The sequence below is a fragment of the Convolutriloba macropyga genome, chromosome 10 (assembly GCF_964194025.1).
Source record: "Convolutriloba macropyga chromosome 10, txConMacr16.3, whole genome shotgun sequence".
Lineage (NCBI taxonomy): Eukaryota > Metazoa > Xenacoelomorpha > Acoela > Convolutidae > Convolutriloba > Convolutriloba macropyga.
Window position 1 is genome coordinate 23,669,828 of NC_134477.1, and position 15,972 is coordinate 23,685,799.

The 15,972-nt window shown below is 38.7% G+C and overlaps 1 protein-coding gene across 4 annotated transcripts in view; it reads left to right on the forward strand.

The window, feature by feature from the left end:
• The first annotated feature begins 727 nt into the window (after positions 1 to 727).
• The window catches only part of LOC142348829 (putative aarF domain-containing protein kinase 5), a 65,934-nt gene continuing 50,689 nt past the window's right edge, over positions 728 to 15,972 (forward strand). The window contains exons 1-4 of one of the 4 annotated variants that reach the window (XM_075400359.1): positions 728 to 1,442; positions 1,734 to 1,822; positions 2,097 to 2,258; positions 12,459 to 12,605. In XM_075400359.1, the coding sequence (XP_075256474.1) occupies positions 1,249 to 1,442; positions 1,734 to 1,822; positions 2,097 to 2,258; positions 12,459 to 12,605 (592 nt within the window). In that variant the 5' untranslated portion in view covers positions 728 to 1,248. Of the gene's footprint in view, positions 1,443 to 1,733; positions 1,823 to 2,096; positions 2,259 to 12,458; positions 12,606 to 13,865; positions 14,139 to 14,399; positions 14,519 to 14,719; positions 15,029 to 15,972 lie in introns of those variants that run through there. The other 3 variants (XM_075400356.1, XM_075400357.1, XM_075400358.1) reach the window with 3 other exon arrangements.

The following is a 15,972-nucleotide window of genomic DNA, read 5'->3' on the forward strand; positions in this document are numbered from 1 at the left end:
AACAGAGCAAACCTCAAAGAAGGTCATACAGAGGAGGCTGGAGGCGATCAACGCGCAGAGCCCGTTCAGTCGACCTCCAAACTTTTACGAACTTCTATTCCTTCCACAGGGGGCCACAACCAGTTTTATCCAGAAACATTACAAAACGTTGGCAATGCTCTGTCATCCGGACAAGGGTGGTCGTGAGGACATGTTCAAAATCATTCTTCAAGCAAAGAAAATTATGGAAGACGAGGAGGCACGTAATATTTATGACAAGTACGGGATTGAAAAAGCACAAGAATATATGAACTCGAAAATGGACATTTGAAACTCTTGCTGTGTGAATGAGTGGAACACTCACATTTTCTAAGAGGGAGGCAGTATAGTGAACCATAATGTATGACATGCTCATGAATTACATATTAAACGCATAATTCAAAATTTTCAAAAACAAATAGGAGAACAAAAAGAGATGGTTACTAATAGTAAACCGGATTTTAACAATATAGAGAAGGCATCATAAATAATGATGGGAATCATCATGGAATTTCATCTTGACGGGACACGTCAATGAATGTTTGTTCATGACTGGATTCGTCAAGCAGGTAAACCAGTCTGTTAGTTTAACTAACAGGGACCCGTGCGGTAGAAAATAACTATGAGAAAATCCCATAGAGATTAACGAAAATGGGTAAAAATAACCTAAGATTAATTAACCATTGATAGGACTGAAACCAAAGAACATATTCAAAAGTAAACCTTACACAATCGAGCTGCCTCTCTTTAATTGCTTTACATTTCTCATCTTCACAAAACTTCTAATATTTACAAGCAATAGTTCTAACTTTGTATTAAACTGATTGTACATTTACATCTGCTCAATTAAATTGAAGTCTGAAACTTGGAAAATTTTCTTCAGTAACTCCGAGGCTTAAAGTGCTTAAGAATAACATCCAACCCAAACCGTCACCGTAGACAGTGCACGGATATTACAGCAGCAAGTTGGGATCTCGAACCTGCAACTCAGCTGTTAATTCTCAACAACAACAAACACGAGCATGTTTTTAAATACAGACAACTGGGACTTATTCCTGCAGGCAACTGCGAAACCCCAACAATAACAACAACCAACTTCAGGGAATATGCTCACTGACTTTGACAAATTTGCATCACTGAACAGGTTTTGTTCCGCTGAAAAAATAAGTGAGGCACAAGTATTAAGTCTAAAGGTAAACAAGGTTAATTCTGGTTTTAGTTTGTTAATTGATGAGTTTGAGTTTGTTTGGTGGATCTACGATCCGCTTTTTGGCATACACATCAGGAGCTTCAGGGGCGTGTGTTTATTATGGCATCTTGAACCAAAAGCAGCGACGAACGTTTAGGACCAACAAGGCTGGCATCAAGCGATTCGCGATTCTAGCTGGTTCTGGTTATAAGATTGTAAGAGATTACAAGAAAAAGTAAGTTCTGTTGTACAAATGAGATTTCGTTCTACTGTTAAACCACCTAAGGTTGAAAGCGTATCAAAGGAAGTGGCAGATTATCTGCTGAAAAATGATTTTTAACCCAGTTTTCACACGTGCTACCCCAAAATAAAGCCGAGTCGCAAATGTGATACTTAATTTTGTGGTGTATAGGACGTTGCAATAAAATTTTCGGGGATAAAATTCCTCGGACCCTTCTGTAAAATCTCTACAACAAAAGCAACAATCGTTGGGTAGTTGCGACGATTCTGAGAGCTATTTTTTTAGTGTCAAGAGTTTGATCGTGGGTTCTGACGAATATGATAAAGCATCTGAACAGTTTCATGAGCGGACATCTGATTTGATCTATAATGCCGGTTAGCATCTATTTGAGAGTGAATTCTTGAATTTTGTTCTATCTTGACCTCTGTGAGCAGATAATAGCCTTTATTCTGCACCGATCAGTTTATCTATACAAAGTTATCACAACGTTGGAATATGATCAAGCTTTGGAAGGTTATGGCTGCCCTCAAATTGATTTATTTTTTCTGCTCTCGAAATAGTTCAGCAAAGTGTGTGTCGTAATTATCGTTAATAGCTGCCCTCAGCTTCTCAGCAGGCTAATATTGATAATTGATAACGTATTTTCAGCTCTCAGCAACAAAGGACTTTACATCAAACTCGGCCAGTCAGTAGCCTCATGCAATCACGTATTCCCAGCAGTGTACGTGAAAAAATTGGCTCAGCTAAATGACCAGGCACTAATATCCAAAGAGGACGACCTAGATCAGATTCTAATGGAGGACTTCGGAAAGAGGAAAGATGACTTCTTCTTCTTCTTCTTAGATATAGAGTTCGTAGATATACGTTCAATGCTGTTGTCGTTAGGAGTAGTGGGTAATATGTGCTTTCCAGCCACCTTAAAAAAGTTTGTAAAAAGCGGTAATTAACACGATTGTAGATTTTTAAAAACTAAAATGAAAAACTGCCTAATCGGCAGACTTTCCATTTCATTTTTACAGCACATATTACCCACTCCTAACTTTTAAATCAATAATAAAATCATAGTTCCAACGATATGTTTCCATAACTTTAAAAGAAAACGAAACACCATGTATCTCCATTGAACAAAAATATGGTTAACCATAAAAGTTGTTTAAAGTAAACCAATCAACACAAATAGAATTATCCCAGAAAAATCTTCTGGCGATAACGCGTTTTCGAAATTATCAATTTGATTGAAAAAAGCATGTTTTTGAAGCAAGCAAGCGATGTTTTTTCACAGTGGTATATGAGTTAAGTATTGAGAATAGCAATAGAGTATTAATTAATAATTACCACTCTATTGATTACCACTCTATTAATAATTACCATGCATATCCTCGTCACTGCCAATAAGAGTTCTCCGATCAGTTATTGGCAGTGACAAGGATATGCAGGAGTTTTTGAAACACACAACCAACGATTACACAAAACCAACGATTACACGAAATTAATTCAAATACTCTCAGAGCACTATTTTATGAATTTGTGGATGTAGAGGTCAAAAGTCCAAAATGCCAGATGACATCAGCATAGAAACTTTCAACGTAGAAGTCAGATCCCGATTGTCTCAAATTTTTAAATAATTGCAACCATATGACCTCTAATAACGAGACGGGTACTCTCCCTCCCCGTCAGAAACGGTGGACTGGCAATCAGTCAACCAGATGATTACAATAGAAACTATTCAGACTCCCAGAATCTTTCAGCACCACTCGACGACCCATCGGCCGACCTCATAATTCTGGAGCAAGACCGAATGAAAGAGATCCACAAAGAGCGCCTGAAGACAGCTACGCAAAACCAAAACCAAATTATTGACGCGACGAATCCCTACTTCTCATACGCCCTGAAACTTGCAAGGGTGAAAGGAGCCTTCTCCTGGCTAAACGCCTTGCCAATCGAAAAGCACGGACTCTGGCTCACAAAATCGGAATTCCGCGAGGCCCTCTGTATCAGCTACGGGTGGGATTTCATATATGTGCCTGTGGATCACCTTTTGTACTGTCCCACGCCCTACACTGCCCCAAAGGAGGATTCCCGATTATCAGGCAAAATGAAGTAGGTGATCTCTTCGCTAATTTGATGAAGAAAGTTGGCCAGGTCGAAGTCGAACCACATCTGCAGCCTCTCGGCAACGAGACTTTTACAAACTCTACCTGCACCGAAGATGAGGCAAGACTCGACATCTCGGCCAAAGGAATGTGGGGCAGTCGTTTTGAGTGCTCCTTTTATGATGTAAAGATCTTCAACCCCTATCAAAGGAAGTGGCAGATTATCTGCTGAAAAATAATTTTCTAATTTTTTAGAAGGGGAGTTTTTAACCCAGTTTTCACACGTGCTACCCCGAAATAAAGCCGAGTCACAAATGTGATACTTAATTTTGTGGTGTATAGGACGTTGCAATAAAATTTTCGGGGATAAAATTCCTCGGACCCTTCTGTAAAATCTCTACAACAAAAGCAACAATCGTTGGGTAGTTGCGACGATTCTGAGAGCTATTTTTTTAGTGTCAAGAGTTTGATCGTGGGTTCTGACGAATATGATAAAGCATCTGAACAGTTTAATGAGCGGACATCTGATTTGATCTATAATGCCGGTTAGCATCTATTTGCGAGTGAATTCTTGAATTTTGTTCTATCTTGACCTCTGTGAGCAGATAATAGCCTTTATTCTGCACCGATCAGTTTATCTATACAAAGTTATCACAACGTTGGAATATGATCAAGCTTTGGAACGTTATGGCTACCCTCAAATTGATTTATTTTTTCTGCTCTCGAAATAGTTCAGCAAAGTGTGTGTCGTAATTATCGTTAATAGCCGCCCTCAGCTTCTCAGCAGGCTAATATTGATAATTGATAACGTATTTTCAGCTCTCAGCAACAAAGGACTTTATATCAAACTCGGCCAGTCAGTAGCCTCATGCATTCACGCATTCCCAGCAGTGTACGTGAAAATATTGTCTCAGCTAAATGACCAGGCACTAATATCCAAAGAGGACGACCTAGATCAGATTCTAATGGAGGACTTCGGAAAGAGGAAAGATGACTTCTTCTTCTTCTTAGATATAGAGTTCGTAGATATACGTTCAATGCTGTTGTCGTTAGGAGTAGTGGGTAATATGTGCTTTCCAGCCACCTTAAAAAAGTTTGTAAAAAGCGGTAATTAACACGATTGTAGATTTTTAAAAACTAAAATGAAAAACTGCCTAATCGGCAGACTTTCCATTTCATTTTTACAGCACATATTACCTACTCCTAACTTTTAAATCAATAATAAAATCATAGTTCCAACGATATGTTTCCATAACTTTAAAAGAAAACGAAACACCATGTATCTCCATTGAACAAAAATATGGTTAACCATAAAAGTTGTTTAAAGTAAACCAATCAACACAAATAGAATTATCCCAGAAAAATCTTCTGGCGATAACGCGTTTTCGAAATTATCAATTTGATTGAAAAAAGCATGTTTTTGAAGCAAGCAAGCGATGTTTTTTCACAGTGGTATATGAGTTAAGTATTGAGAATAGCAATAGAGTATTAATTAATAATTACCACTCTATTGATTACCACTCTATTAATAATTACCATGCATATCCTCGTCACTGCCAATAAGAGTTCTCCGATCAGTTATTGGCAGTGACAAGGATATGCAGGAGTTTTTGAAACACACAACCAACGATTACACAAAACCAACGATTACACGAAATTAATTCAAATGCTCTCAAACTTTGGCAAGTCATCACCCCACGCAGCCCTCCACTGCTACGTCAAAGGACTTCAGAATAAAATGACGTTTCTGTACAGAACCACACCTAAAACAACAGATTTTCTTCGCCATGCTGAAGAAATCATCAGCAGCAAGCTCTTCCCAGCCTTGACGAACAGAGATAGTGCAGACGAGATAACGAGACGGGTACTCTTCCTCCCCGTCAGAAACGGTGGACTGGCAATCAGTCAACCAGATGACTACAGTAGAAACTATTCAGACTCCCAGAATCTTTCAGCACCACTCGACGACCCATCGGCCGACCTCATAATTCTGGAGCAAGACCGATTGAAAGAGATCCACAAAGAGCGCCTGAACACAGCTACGCAAAAGCAAAACCAAATTATTGACGCGACGAATCCCTACTTCTCATACGCCCTGAAACTTGCAAGGGTGAAAGGAGCCTTCTCCTGGCTAAACGCCTTGCCAATCGAAAAGCACGGACTCTGGCTCACAAAATCGGAATTCCGCGACGCCCTCTGTATCAGCTACGGGTGGGATTTCATAATTGTGCCTGTGGATCACCTTTTGTACTGTCCCACGCCATACACTGCCCCAAAGGAGGATTCCCGATTATCAGGCAAAATGAAGTAGGTGATCTCTTCGCTAATTTGATGAAGAAAGTTGGCCAGGTCGAAGTCGAACCAAATCTGCAGCCTCTCGGCAACGAGACTTTTACAAACTCTACCTGCACCGAAGCTGAGGCAAGACTCGAATTCTCCGCCAAAGGAATCTGGGGCAGTCGTTTTGAGTGCTCCTTTTATGATGTAATGATCTTCAACTCCTATGCTCCCATAAACAGAATTAAAGAGACCAAAGATTCATATTTTCTACATGAAAAATTAAAACGCCTTAAATATCAAGACAGAATTGTGGACATTGAACATGGATCTTTTTCACCGTTGATTTTTGCCACCACAGGTGGAGCCAGTCCCATCACACACAAACTCACCAGACGCATTCCTTCCCTCATAGCCCAAAAATCAAACGAATGATACCCAGAAGTCATTCACTTTATCCGTACCCGTGTCAGCTTCTGTCTTCTAAAGAGCACTATTTTATGAATTTGTGGATGTAGAGGTCAAAAGTCCAAAACGCCAAATGACATCAGCATAGGAACTTTCAACGTAGAAGTCAGATCCCAATTATCTCAAATTTTTAAATAATTGCAACCATATGACCTCTAATAACGAGACGGGTACTCTCCCTCCCCGTCAGAAACGGTGGACTGGCAATCAGTCAACCAGATGATTACAATAGAAACTATTCAGACTCCCAGAATCTTTCAGCACCACTCGACGACCCATCGGCCGACCTCATAATTCTGGAGCAAGACCGAATGAAAGAGATCCACAAAGAGCGCCTGAACACAGCTACGCAAAACCAAAACCAAATTATTGACGCGACAAATCCCTACTTCTCATACGCCCTGAAACTTTTAAGGGTGAAAGGAGCCTCCTCCTCCTGGCTAAACGCCTTGCCAATCGAAAAGCACGGACTCTGGCTCACAAAATCGGAATTCCGCGACGCCCTCTGTATCAGCTACGGGTGGGATTTCATAAATGTGCCTGTGGATCACCTTTTGTACTGTCCCACGCCCTACACTGCCCGAAAAGAGGATTCCCGATTATCAGGCACAATGAAGTAGGTGATCTCTTCGCTAATTTGATGAAGAAATTTGGCCAGGTCGAAGTCGAACCACATCTGCAGCCTCTCGACAACGAGACTTTTACAAACTCTACCTGCACCAAACATGAGGCAAGACTCGACATCTTGGCCAAAGGAATCTGGGGCAGTCGTTTTGAGTGCTCCTTTTATGATGTAAAGATCTTCAACTCCTATGCTCCCATAAACAGAATTAAAGAGACCAAAGATTCATATTTTCTACATGAAAAATTAAAACGCCTTAAATATCAAGACAGAATTGTGGACATTGAACATGGATCTTTTTTCACCGTTGATTTTTGCCACCACAGGTGGAGCCAGTCCCATCACACACAAACTCATCAGACGCATTGCTTCCCTCATAGCCCAAAAATCAAACGAATGATACCCAGAAGTCATTCACTTTATACGTACCCGTGTCAGCTTCTGTCTTCTAAAGAGCACTATTTTATGAATTTGTGGATGTAGAGGTCAAAAGTCCAAAATGCCAGATGACATCAGCATGGAAACTTTCAACGTAGAAGTCAGATCCCGATTATCTCAAATTTTTAAATAATTGCAACCATATGACCTCTAATAACGAGACGGGTACTCTCCCTCCCCGTCAGAAACGGTGGACTGGCAATCAGTCAACCAGATGATTACAATAGAAACTATTCAGACTCCCAGAATCTTTCAGCACCACTCGACGACCCATCGGCCGACCTCATAATTCTGGAGCAAGACCGAATGAAAGAGATCCACAAAGAGCGCCTGAACACAGCTACGCAAAAGCAAAACCAAATTATTGACGCGACGAATCCCTACTTCTCATACGCCCTGAAACTTTTAAGGGTGAAAGGAGCCTCCTCCTCCTGGCTAAACGCCTTGCCAATCAAAAAGCACGGACTCTGGCTCACGAAATCGGAATTCCGCGACGCCCTCTGTATCAGCTACGGGTGGGATTTCATAAATGTGCCTGTGGATCACCTTTTGTACTGTCCCACGCCCTACACTGCCCGAAAGGAGGATTCCCGATTATCAGGCACAATGAAGTAGGTGATCTCTTCGCTAATTTGATGAAGAAAGTTGGCCAGGTCGAAGTCGAACCACATCTGCAGCCTCTCGACAACGAGACTTTTACAAACTCTACCTGCACCAAACATGAGGCAAGACTCGACATCTTGGCCAAAGGAATCTGGGGCAGTCGTTTTGAGTGCTCCTTTTATGATGTAAAGATCTTCAACCCCTACGCTCCCACAAACAGAATTAAAGAGACCAAAGATTCATATTTACTACATGAAAATTTAAAACGCCTTAAATATCAAGACAGAATTGTGGACATTGAACATGGATCTTTTTGACCGTTGATTTTTGCCACCACAGGTGAGCCAGCCTCATCACACACAAACTCATCAGACGCATTGCTTCCCTCATAGCGCAAAAATCAAACGAACGATACCCAGAAGTCAATAATTTTATCCGTACCCGTGTCAGATTCAGTCTTCTAAAGAGCACTATTTTATGCATTCGTGGATGTAGAGGTCAAAAGTCCAAAACGCCACATGACATCAGCATGGAAACTTTCAACGTAGAAGTCAGATCCCGATCACAAATTTTTAAATAATTGCAACCATATGACCTCTAACAACGAGACGGGTACTCTCCCTCAACGTCAGAAACGGTGGACTGGCAATCAGTCAACCAGATGATTACAATAGAAACTATTCAGACTCCCAGAATCTTTCAGCACCACTCGACTACCCATCGGCCGACCTCATAATTCTGGAGCAAGACCGAATGAAAGAGATCCACAAAGAGCGCCTGAACACAGCTTCGCAAAAGCAAAACCAAATTATTGAAGCTACGAATCCCTACTTCTCATACGCCCTGAAACTTGCAAGGGTGAAAGGAGCCTTCTCGTGGCTAAACGCCTTGCCAATCGAAAAGCACGGACTCTGGCTCACAAAATCGGAATTCCGCGACGCCCTCTGTATCAGCTTCGGGTGGGATTTCATAAATGTGCCTGTGGATCACCTTTTGTACTGTCCCACGCCCTACACTGCCCCAAAGGAGGATTCCCGATTATCAGGTACAATGAAGTAGGTGATCTCTTTGCTAATTTGATGAAGAAAGTTGGCCACGTCAAAGTCGAACCACATCTGCAGCCTCTCGACAACGAGACTTTTACAAACTCTACCTGCACCGAAGATGAGGCAAGACTCGACATCTCCGGCAAAGGAATCTGGGGCAGTGGTTTTGAGTGCTCCTTTTATGATGTAAAGTTCTTCAACCCCTATGCTCCTATAAACAGAATTAAAGAGACCAAAGATACAAATTTTCTACATGAAAAATTAAAACGCCTTAAATATCAAGACAGAATTGTGGACATTGAACATGGATCTTTTTCACCGTTGTTTTTTGCCACCACAGGTGAGCCAGCCTCATCACACACAAACTCATCAGACGCATTGCTTCCCTCATAGCGCAAAAATCAAACGAACGATACCCAGAAGTCATTAACTTTATCCGTACCCGTGTCAGCTTCAGTCTTCTAAGCAGCACTATTTTATGCATTCGTGGATGTAGAGGTCAAAAGTCCAAAACGCCAAATGACATCAGCATAGGAACTTTCAACGTAGAAGTCAGATCCCAATTATCTCAAATTTTTAAATAATTGCAACCATATGATCTCTAATGACAGTGTCCGCATTCAATGCCAAAACGACCTCTAAATGACCTCCTGTTGACCTTCAAAGACTGAAACGATGCTGCATGTTTCGAAATGATATCATAGATAACTTCTTTTCATGGCTGGTGCTGCTGCGCGCACGTTAAAATTCTTTTCATTGCTTTCGCTCTTCGCCTCAACCGTCTCGCATTCATTGCCATTCAGTTTGCACTTTCTGTTTCTGTTGTTATTTTGAAATTTGTTATCCATTGCGACATTTATAATTCAAGTCTTTTCTCCAATTAATAACACGGTTAAGTTTTTGAAATAGATAAGGTTTTTTAAATTAAAACAAAAACTATTTATGTGACAAGTTTATATCAAAACTTAGCTTAGGTTTTTCTTTTTCTAGTGATATCTTTCACAGTCAAAAACAATTATTACCTATGATTTATTAATGTTATAAGTGGTGAAAAATGACTTTTCTACTCAATTTTTTCGTAAAAATAAAAGTATTATTTTAAAATATAGGTCATTGGTATCAAATTTTTGTTTAGGTTTTTCTCATTCTAATGTTACAAAATGCATTCATAAATTAATAATCATAGATGACTTAATATTGGTTTTTCTTAAATCTAAAATAAACGAAGTTATGACAGGGTCTATGAATAAACTAGAAAAACTAATAGAATTGAACAAACTAGAAAAAGAAAACAGAAGAAATAGATCAGAAGATAAATTATTAGAAGATGAATTTATCAGAAGATAAATAACAAGAATGTTATGACAACATAGAGGAGTTATTTCATCCACCAACTAAAATATTTAATTTACAAAATAAAAACTTGACGAACAATCGGCTTTATTGATTAAAGGTATATGTAATCAAAATCAAACACTGCAAGCGGGAGAAATTTCACTGCCTTTTTCAATACCTGATTACAAAGGTAATAAGTTTACAGTTGACAATGAGATGATTAAAATTCTTGTGGAAGTGGGAAAACAAACAAACAATTAGAATTAAAAGTTCATACAGCTACAAACAGATTTAAAATGAATGATGTAGATATATCTCTAGAACTCGATGGTATAAAAGTAGAGACCATATTTATTACTTTACTAAAGCTTTCAATATGATGAAAGTTTAGAACTACTTGTACCAGAAACAAGAGCAAGACATGATGTATTATATGATGAGATGTTGAAAGAATCTAAACAACTTTATCAACGAACGATATTGCTCAAGAACATTTAGATAATTTTGTTTTTAATTATGATAAATGAACAAAAGTTGCTGCAAAGCAGATGCAACAACAAAAATTAGCTAAAGGGGTACTCTCCCCGCAAATAACAATGTTTAGAAGAGAGCGAATGATACCATTATACAAAGATGAAACATGGCCAGCTGATTTAATTGATAAATCATCTTTAAGTAAGTATAATAATAATTATAAATTTATATTAACAGTTAGATGTGTGTACCAAATATGCTTGGGCTATAGCTTTATTGAATAAATATGGTATGTCTAACTGATGATTATACAACAATTTGACTAGGAGGTAGAATGCCAGAAAAATTTTGCGTAGTGAGGTAGAGAGTTTTAAAATAAAACATTTAAATGATTACCTAAAGAACATAAAACCGACAAAACCGCCTTGCAGATTGAATTTTACTCAACATAGTGATCTAAAAGCAGTATTTAATGAGATTTTCTATAATATTTTTACACATAATTAATAAACCAAGGTTTCTAAATGGTGATGGTAATTGGACAAATCTATTAAATGGAGCGGTAATAACATATAGCAATAACCTTCATTGTACTATAAAAATGACACCTGTTGATGAATCAAACAATCCTGAAAAAGTTAGATACCTTATTACGTCTAATAAATATAAATCTAAATTGAAAGATGATTGTAAGAAATGCTTATAAACGTAATATCTTTTCAAAAGGGTATACTTCAAATTGGAATAGAGAATAATTTGGTAAAAATCTAAGAGCACAACCACCAACTTCTAAAATAGAAGATATTAATAGTGAAATAAAAGAAAGTAAATATTATGATTAAGAGTTATAAAGTCTAAATTTAACTTTGAATCTGATAAACTTTTAGAATAAATGAACATTTTTCTAGAGACAACTGATAAGAAACAGATTCAGCAAAACGAATCAAGTAATATTAAAAACAGCAAACAGTCTAACTATAAATAAAGCATATAACTATTCCTACTAATGTTAAAGATGCTGTTTATCTTTCACTTTTGGCTTCTGACTTATTTCACTCTGTTTCATCGGAATGGAATTCATTTTTCAAGCTGCAAGTTTGCGCAAATACGGTCAAGTTCCAAAAGCGAAATCAAAAGAAACGGGATAAAGTAATTGAGCCCATACACAAAGACTTTATGTTTAAATACTTAAAGCCTTAAGTTATCAAGGTTCCTTTGAGTTTACGGCTGATTGGTATTATTAGTATTAAGCTTCTTGTTCTCCCGTTAAAAGGTTGAATAAACCATGTTTAATGAATCTAATGAAACTGTTGACCAAATTACACTTTTTAGCCCTTTGAATAATTAGGCAATTGTCAATTTTTCTCTTTATTTTCCTCTAAATGTTTCAATCCGAACGTCGGTCAGTGGGGTCGACGGCGGGTATTTTCCGACACTCTACTGGCTATATTTTCAGATAAGTTAGCTGGCTAAGTTCGCTGGATGAAATCAGTAACCAAAAAGAGCGAAACAACAGTTGCATAGTGTGTTTAATTTTTCACACGTCGAATAGGTAATGAGCGAACCAGTAACCTTAAAGGATTTAAGGATTAAAAAAAGATTTAAGCTTGCATGTAATGGATTTGAGGCAGAAGTCATCCTTCGTTGTTGGGTTGAAGTGTGAACCAGATGTACTCTGAGTTCAACAGAGAACCGATCGCATCTGCCAGCATAGCTGAAGTGTTCGAGGCTCGACTGAGAGAGAGTGGAGTGAAGGTGGCAATCAAGATACAGTTCATTGATCTGCAGGACAGATTTGGTGGTGAGTTACTTCCCAGCTAGGAAATGTACCCTACGCTGTCTATGGAATCTTCAATTCACAATTCAGTTTTAAAACTTTTATTGGCTTGTACCGCCTTTTTATTGGGCTATACATATACATACTGTAAAAGTGAGTTAAAATTTTTTCCGGGCACTAATGTAAACCAAAAGAAAAAGGATACAGGTCCCGAAATTTGGACGCGTAATTCCAGTCACACATTTTAAGGACAGCATAATTTTTAAGCCGAGTTATTGCTGCGTTTAACTCATTTAAAATCGTGCTTTACAGTTTTTAATTGCTCTTGAACGAAGTTCATAGCAATTATTAATTGCTCTTGAACGAAGTTCATAGCAATTATTGTAAACGTGTGTGTCTTTTTTTATGCAAAATTTTCGCTTGACGGTTTTGACTTTTCGAGTGACTTTTACACCCTGGACTTTTTGCATTTCGCGTGATCTAAAATTCTCTCTCAATCACAATTTCAAGCAACTGAACTCAATTGGCGGCAATTTAATACTAAGAGTCAAATAAAAAATGCGCCGAAACTGGTGTCATTTTTTTACTTTAAATCTTAATAGTGGTATATGTTAACCTCTAATGTGGTTATTTGAAGCCCACTATAGAACTTATTAGTCCCATTTAGGCTACCCCTCCCTCCCCCCCCCCCCACCGACTGAAGCAGGCTGCAATTGATTAGAGCTCCCACTAGTCGTTCAAGAGCAATTCTTCCGACGTTTAGTCGGTTATGATTTTACACATCAATCACGGAATTTGGCATTGATTATAGGATGAGTGGCTTTTTTGTCATGAGACATTTTTTTGTCATTTTGGTGATAAATTTTTCGTCATGAGGCGAAAGAGGAGTATTTTTGTTGGTTGAAGCTGTTATCAAAGGGGAAATTAAGTCAAGTGAACGACAATTAAATTTTGCATCAACAGATTGATGCATGATATATTTACATTCAAATTTTAAAAATCTTCGCTACTAGCATAGTCAATTTGACGAGCCTGTAGGATCCCGTTGTGGATTAACCGCGAATGGCGACCACTAGCTTCCGGATTACATCCGACAGTGTGTGAGGCTAGTGCGGAGACAGCGGTGCGCAATTTCTCAAATAATTTTGTGCGTTGTTTTTGTCAAGTCCTCTACTTGTGGTGTGTCATAATCGTTACTTCGAGTTATTACAAAGTACACCAGCAACCTTGATCTTGGTTGCAACTGTGTTCATATCATTTGCATTCTTCATTGTCTGTATTAGGATAAACTCGATGGGTAATATTTTTCAGATATTTTATGTTTCTGGGTAGTAGCGCAAGTAAAAGTGGACTTTTAACTAAGCAAGTCCTGTTGAGGACAAGAAAGCAGAAGTTCTTAGTCTACTCAGCAGTCACAACATCAGCCCTCTTAGCCTATTACACTTATGGTCTCGATAACAAACAGAGAAGGAAAGTCAAGGTATACACATCAGGTGTGGCCAGGTTCGCCCGCATGATCAAACTTGGGGTGGTTGTCGTTTCAGATTTCAAAATAAGGTGCTCACTTTCATCTCTATCTATCTCTGTGTCCTTCACTTCATTGGTTGTCTTAATTTTGTCTCTTTTTTTACCGGACCGCTTTATTTCTGAAGACGACAATGGTTTAAAATGACTTTGCGTTGTGAAATTGATTGGATTCGCTCCTGGTAGTAAAAATGAACTTGCATTGTGCTTACAGTTGAAGTTGCATAACCGCATACATCTTTTGCACCCATTGATTTGCTTCGATTCGTTACTGGTGTCGTTTGTCTGCTTCAGTGAATGGAGGCTAGAGACAGGTCTCAGCAGTTCCTCACCTGAACCAGAGAAAGCTCCAGTGACCAAGTCAGTCTTCGATGCCTGCCATTGTCGTGCTGCAGAGCGCATGCTTCAAACAGGTTTATCACTTCTATTTGATCTCATCTGATCCGTTAGACCTTATACTAGTGGTGTCTCAATCAATACTTTTTCTCCACCTTTCGTCCACAGATTGTCATAAAGGAATGGGAATTTACTGTTTTCATGCTCCCGTCCTGGTTATACTCGTTGACCTTGTCAAAGAATCCTAAAGATTTGGGCAAATTCGTTGTTGTTAACAGCCATTGATAATGGAGGTCTCTACATCAAGTTCGGCCAGGGACTAGCAGCTTTGAACCACATTCTCAATCCAGTCTATATCACAACTTTGGCCAAACTGAATGACATGGCTCTGTCTAGTGCTCCTGATGATATCGATGAAATATTTTCAGAGGATTTTGGTGGTCAAGATGTCAAGGATATGTTCATTGAGTTAAACAGAAAGCCGATTGCAGCTGCTAGCATTGCGCAAGTGTTCGACGCAAAATTAAAGGATGGCACTAAAGTAGCGCTCAAGATGCAGTACATTGATCTGCAGGATAGGTTTGCTGGTACGAGCGATGATCGAAAAATGGGCAGTTGCAAAATAATGTATTATGAACCAACCCGTGTACTCTCAATGTACATTTCGTTGTTAGGGTCGTCGCTGATCCCATCACAAACGAAAGTTGAACTGTCCACAGAGTTCTGATATTCTATTTGAAGTTAGCAAAACACGTTTTTGGTACATCTGTCTGTCCCATTAGTCTTCTCGACGCAATTATTTATCTTCCAAATTTGAGATTCTTTAATCAATTTCAAGGTTATTTATGTTGTTTTTTGAGTTTACTTTGTAGACTGTTTAATAGCCGCCGCCAGACTCTCAAGGGATATTACTTAGGCGCTCTCCTTTTTTTCGATTCGAAGAGGAGTACTGGTGGAGCGTCTTTTTGCTAAACTAAGTGTTTAGGCCAAACTACTGAACGAATTGAAGAGGAGAGAGAACAGAGACGTGATTTTCAGTTCATGCTGCATTTCTGAGAGCTAGCGAGAAAAGTACGCATGAAAAAAGTTTTGCTAAGCGAGCGGAATAGTTTGATCACTTACGGCTTTTTCAAAGCAGTTTTTTTGGTTTTTAACTTTACTTTTTCGGATGACGTTTTTTGTTCTAAACCATAATAAGAGGTAACTGTTTTTATGGGAGTTTTTTTATAGCTGCGAAGCTGTAAGCTGAGCGAAGCTATATTGCGGTGCTCTTGGTTTTTACGACTCTAAGAGGAGTATTGAGATTCTACAGGTTTTTTTTAGCAGAAAGCAAGTTTGTTCATGACTTGAATTTTGACTTCTTTATATTCGAGCTTTTACATCCGTTTTTTGATTGTTGACTTCTGTTTTCGAACATTGGACTTTAACAATAGCTTAGTTTGTAATGTATAGCAATTGGTAACAGTCTGTAATTCAAGGTGAAGAGGTCAGTTTGAGAAAATTCGATCCAATTAAACTACCTACCCCCCCC